This window comes from Geospiza fortis, unplaced genomic scaffold (assembly GCF_000277835.1).
Source record: "Geospiza fortis unplaced genomic scaffold, GeoFor_1.0 scaffold147, whole genome shotgun sequence".
Classification (NCBI taxonomy): domain Eukaryota; kingdom Metazoa; phylum Chordata; class Aves; order Passeriformes; family Thraupidae; genus Geospiza; species Geospiza fortis.
In genome coordinates, this window is record NW_005054372.1 from 2,717,909 (window position 1) to 2,723,908 (window position 6,000).

At 42.1% G+C, this 6,000-nt stretch overlaps 1 protein-coding gene across 1 annotated transcript in view; it reads left to right on the plus strand.

Moving 5' to 3' along the window:
- The window catches only part of ABLIM2 (actin binding LIM protein family member 2), a 106,719-nt gene that overhangs the window by 81,372 nt on the left and 19,347 nt on the right, over positions 1 to 6,000 (plus strand). The window contains exons 15-16 of the mRNA XM_031060072.1: positions 1,845 to 1,897; positions 2,502 to 2,634. Of these exons, the coding sequence (XP_030915932.1) occupies positions 1,845 to 1,897; positions 2,502 to 2,634 (186 nt within the window). The remainder of the gene's footprint in view (positions 1 to 1,844; positions 1,898 to 2,501; positions 2,635 to 6,000) is intronic.

Here is a 6,000-nt window from a genome sequence, read left to right on the forward strand (position 1 = left end):
TTTCTTGAAACTTCTAAATAGAAATCTTGAATCAAGCATGAGGTGTTTTTCCTTTGAAAACATCAGTGTTTTGAAACAAAAATAAAAATTTCCAAAAATGCATCAGATCCTCTGTACAGATTTCTGATTTAATGAGAGCAAGATCTGTACACATAACCTGGAATAACTTGTTGACTCACAGTTTAGAGTGTGCTCCCAAAATATCTGAGAACCAGGTTTAAGTCCTTCTTGCAGTATAGGGACTTTATTCATCATCATATTTGAATATTCCTTCCTATTTTATTCCTCAGAGAAGCAGCTTGCCATCATGGGGAAATACCCTTGTCAGAATGTTATAACTGTGAAAACCTTTTTCATAATGCTGTTCACATTTTGTAACCCAGCTTGGTTTTTTTCCCCATGCTAAATTGAAGTGGGGGGAAGCAGCCAAATCCTCTACAGTTCCAGACTTTCACCTCTAACCTACAGATTTTCCTTATGGCAATTTGTCGTTTTTTACCTACCACCTCCTCAGCAAAACCAGTTAAGATCTTGATGTGAGCTGTGCAGTGGCACCAGAAATTGGATCAGAATAACACTGAAATGCTTTTGGTGGGGCCTTTCACCTGTGTTGTTTAGACACGGGGCAGATTCTCTGCAGACATAATGGCTGGGGAACTGAAGAGGACAGAGTTTTTCCCAGCTTGCTGGGAGTTTTCCAGCACTTCTAATGGTGCAATTTACTCTCCTTTCCATCTCTGTCTCTAAGAATCTCATCTGAGCCTTAACTTTTGTATTATCGTACTCTTTCTGTTAATAATAATTACATTTTCTGTCTACGTTGCATTGCACAGGGCCGTTTTTCTTAGGCATTGCAGACAACTCCCTTGTCACATTCATTTCTCTTGGCCCTAAAGTTATGCTATGTCCTTCCATTATTCCAGTTTTGCACCATTAAAGCTCTCCCCAAACTACCCAGAGGGATACAAGGGCAAGTAGGACTCAAATTTTCAGAACTTACCTGAAATTGTGTGACATTTGGCACAAAACTTTCTGTAAGATTCTCAAGTGTAACTCAGTATCTGGAACAATACCCTGGGAAAATAAAGGACAAGGAAAAACACATTCAGGGGTTGGGAACTATCTGATGAAGAGCTTGAGGTTTTCAGTTCTCTTCTCAGCAAGTTGGAAAATTACAAGGAAATAACCCAATGGTAAAACGTCAGCAATTTTTGGGGAAACATTCTTTAACAGGACAACATGGGCAGAAGAGGAAAATACAGTCATAAAAATTGGTTGTTCAACAATTTTGAATTTTGGAGTCTGACACAATCTCACATGCATGTTTTAAAAAGAGGCAATGCCAAGTTTGTTCAAAATTTTCTGTACCATGATTGTCTGCCCTCTTTGGGATCCCAGGAGATCCAGGAGTGCTGACTACAAAATATCTGTGTGACTACTTGTACTTTCATGGTCATTGTAGCGCAGGAGGGGGAAGTGGCTTCCCCGTGAGTGGTGGCCATAGAAATTTGTCTCGAAGTTAATGATGTACAATTCTTTTTCCCACCAATCATTCCCCAAAAGTAGTTTCTTCCTGAAAATGCAGGTTCAAAATCCAGCAGGAATAGATTCTCTGAAATCACTGCATTTATGAAGGATTAGGATTACTGTAATACTTTCAAGATTATTTCAGTTAATTATGTGAAACCATAGCTCTGTACATCAAATTTTCTGTCAAACTCTATTTTTTAATTGATTTTTCTCTTCCCTCTTAAAAATATTCAGAACATGACTACAGTCAAAACAGAACACAAAAAAATAAGATGCATTCTGTTCAAATTTTTTAAATTAATTTAATCTTACAGCAGCAAGAAGATCAGAAGGGGAGGATGGAAGCTTGGACCAGGACAGTAAGAAGGTAATGATCAGAAAGAACAAAAGGAAGCATTGATCATTCTTGAAGTAACGGGTTTTCAAAACACATTCATATATAAAGATATTCTTTTAAATAATTGAATAATCATTACTACTTTTAGGTCTTTCCAAAAAGACATAGAAAAGCTTAATCTCTCACCCAAAGGGTTTAGAATGTACATTCTACACTAAAGAGAAGCAGGGATATTGAGATTAAGAGCAATAAACTATGGATTTTCACTGGGTCTCAATATCTACATTGGTGATTCAGCTAATCCTGCAGACAGAGGGTGCATATCAACCTAGAGGAAAAATGTCAAGAGCAGATTAATTATAAGAAAATGACAGAGGGCATCTTCTAAAGTGGGGCACAGTGGGCAGCTTCATGAACAGAGAAACTATCCTCAGCCCAGCTGAAAATTAAAAGTTTCTGGTAGCTGTGATGTCCAATTCACCATGTAGTCAGCTTTTGTAATTTGATAAAGGATGGTACAAGCGGCAGTGAGCATTAAGTGACATGCAGTTCTCAAGGCATGTGAGACAGCCGAGGTAGAACTGCCTCCAGGTGTTAAATCCTGTATCTTATAACAGTCTTTTCCTCTCTGCAGCTGAAGAGCAGCTGGCTGATCCTGAAAGGGGATCTGGAGACCAGAACCAACTCCCCGGACTCGGAGACGCGCTCGCTGTCACTCACCGCCGGCAGCGACCGGGCGCAGGAGGGCACGGCCATGCCGTACTGCCGTGAGTGCTGGGGCACCCAGGGCTCCTGCTGCAGCCCAGGCACTCAGCTCCCTGGCTGTGCTGCAGCCCAGGCACTGAGCTCCCTGGCTGTGCTGCAGCCCAGGCACTCAGCCCCCTGGCTGTGCTGCAGCCCAGGCACTCAGCTCCCTGGCTGTGCTGCAGCCCAGGCACTCAGCTCCTGGGCTGTGCTGCAGCCCAGGCACTCAGCTCCCTGGCTGTGCTGCAGCCCAGGCACACAGCCCCCTGGCTGCCTTTGTGCCTATCTCTGTGTTTTGCAGAGAAAACAAAACTCCACAACTTCTGTGAAAGTTGTAAAGCCGGTATGTTTATTACAGCGCTGGACGCATGTGGGAATCATTCCCCTAAAGTGACACGCGTACTTCTGGGGACTTCAGGTCACTTTTTATCCCCTTCTCAAATACATATTCATACAATTTCACAATAGGTTCATACATATCCATTTTTACGAATTTCACGTGACATTTTTTGCTTGTTCTTCTTTATCAGAAAGAATTCCTAGGTCAGGTTGACCTGCTCTCACAGCAGTCTCTGTCTGTCTCTATCACCCTCTGTCTCCCCCACCCCTTATCTCTGTCCTTCACTGAAGCAGTTTCTCTGAGCCTAGGCTTTTTGCAGCCAGACTACACAGCAAGCTACATACTTAAACATGTACATTCCACCTAAATCAAAATGGATTTCTACCCTGGAAAATTTCCACTCTGCCTCATCTGCCATAACTACACCCATCTGTCTTTTGTGCCATGGCTTGTGAGCATTCAGTGCCTCCATACTTTGATGGTGAAACTATTTCTAGTTTCTTAGTGAAAGGAGCAGCATTGTGGTGGTGTTCAAGGGTTCCCAGGATGAGGGAAGAGATGAGAATCTTGACTCCATGTTTCAGAAGGCTGATTTGTTATTTTATTATATATATTATATTATATTATATTATATTAAAAGAAAATGGTATACTAAAACTGTACTAAAGAAGGAGAAAGGAGACACCAGAAGGCTAGCAAAGAAAGGAATGAATAATAAAATCTTGTGGCTGCTCACAGCCTCGACACAGGTGGCTGTCATTGGTCATCAAGTAAAAAGTAAAATATGTCAGTGACACAGCATTGTCTGTGTAAATGAACTGTTGTCTCTTTGGAGAGCAGAGATTCCTTACCACAAAAACCCACTCCTCATAAAAGTGCCCATTTATTATATGATATCTACTTTCAGTAGACAGGATGGCAGTATCAAGCAGATTTTTCATTTGTGCTAATTAGTCCTTTAGACAAACTATGTATTTTGAATACTGATGGAGCCATTCCTTCTCTATCATGATATGCATAAAGATTAACTTAGGCTTTTTTTTTTATCACTCACAGTTATAAGGTCACAGAAATATTCCAGGTGGGAAAGGGAATAATTCTGTAACTGAATACTGGCCCATGCTAGCTGTCAGTACCAAAAGCATGTTCTACACATTTCTTGTTACACATTTCAGCAAGTCAGAAGCATTACTATTGGGCCTGAATTTTAAGTTACATACATGACAGAAAATAAGTTTAATGAATTTTAAGAAATAACTGGGATGTTCCTCTCCTTGCCTCCTCCACTTTGCCCCATGCAGCAGTAGCAGGTCATCCAGGGTAAGCAAGCTGGGGAAGCAGTTTTCCAAAAGAATGCACCCAATGCAAGGCATGTCTGGCAGCAGGGCTAGGATGTCAGTGTTGTGGGCATTTTGGTAATGTGATAGTTGGCTCCATCAACTTATATTAAGGAAATTATGGCTTAGCTATGCAAGGAAGAGGGAAAACAGATGCTACAAAGTCTGTCACAAGGCTGTAACAAGATAAAGAAGAAAACTTATTTTAGATCATCACCAGTCTCACTGGTCTAGCTTAAAGGAATTTGATAACTTAATCTTTACTACAAATCACAAACATGTGCACAAGGTGTACTGCAGGATTCCCTGTTCAGGGGAAACCGAGTCTGACCACCTCACTGACTGAACATCTGTAAATCATAGCCCACGAATGAGAACCTTTGAAACCTTTCATTGTCATACACACATGGGGTATGTCTGGAAGTTTTATGGAGTAGAGCTGATGCTCTTCTACACGTTTTGAGAGACCAGTCCTTAAGTGCAGATTTTAAGCAGGTAGAAGTATGTAGCACACCAAGAACTGTTATACAGGAACAAAATAATAGTGTTCATTTTTGCCCCTGAGAATGTTGCTTTACCTGTCCCTCTGCTCCATTAGCACTTCTTTCATATTTTTATTACCTTGGGAATGTGGAACTATTAAAACTAGAAATGCAATAGATAATTCACTCCTCTGTGTCAGGGTCAATATCCCATTTGTGCCAATATAGGTTCTGTGGTTCAGTTTCCATTGCTTTTTATCAGCATTTCTCTGTCCCTCATGAAAGTTGACCCCATTACCCAGTTAGCAGCTACACAGAAGTGACACTGAGGAAGTTGTATCTTCCTGAAATTTACACTTTTCCTTTCCTTATGCTTTTATTCGCTTACCTGTTTTAATACCTGTGGACATCCTAATTAATTCCTTCTCTATTCAGTGTTTCCCTGTTTAGTTCTGAATATTTGTAGTCTGTCATATGCCCCCCATTGGCCATAGAAGAGTAGCTTCTCTACCTCTTGCACTTCTGCTTGAGAACTCTGGCTTTCAGCCCCATCCCTGTGGCATAGTCAGTGACTATCAGAGAAAATAAACTTGTCAGGCATAGGTTTGGTGCCAAGTGGTTACATACAGAGTAGAGGGAGTTAGCGGGCTGTGAATTGGTAGTGATGTTTCCAGATACACTGAGCAAAAAGCCATGAATTTTTCTGCCCAGCTTCTGAGCGAACCAGAGAAGGGTTGTTTTGCTCTAGAAGAAATTTTGCCACTTTACATTACTTAAATGCCCAGAAGAACACAACTGACAACACAGCACATCAGTGTCAAGCTTGTGCAATCAACAGGCAAGAGTGGAGCTTGTATCTCCTTACATCCACCTGTGAAAGTGGGTCTTGTTTCTGTATATGTAGATGTTTAATAGCTAATCATTTACCACGATTCATGACTTTAAGTGTTGTGTATTTAGGAAAGCAGGCATCTAGGAAGGCACGTAACTCCTGCTGTTGATGTGTCCATGATGTGCTGAGAGGCAGCCTCAGCCTGGACAAAGCAGGAGCCATACCCCTGCCGGGGGGTAGCTGTTCAAACAGTGTCTAACCACAGGCAGAGGAAGGGAGCTGGATCAGCGGCTCTCAGTGCTGTGTTTGGGCCGTTCGGGCTCCGCTCTGCGCTCCGCTGCTCCGGGCGGCCGCGCGGTGTCGCCGGCGCCGCGGCTGCGCCTCAGCCCGGCAGCTCC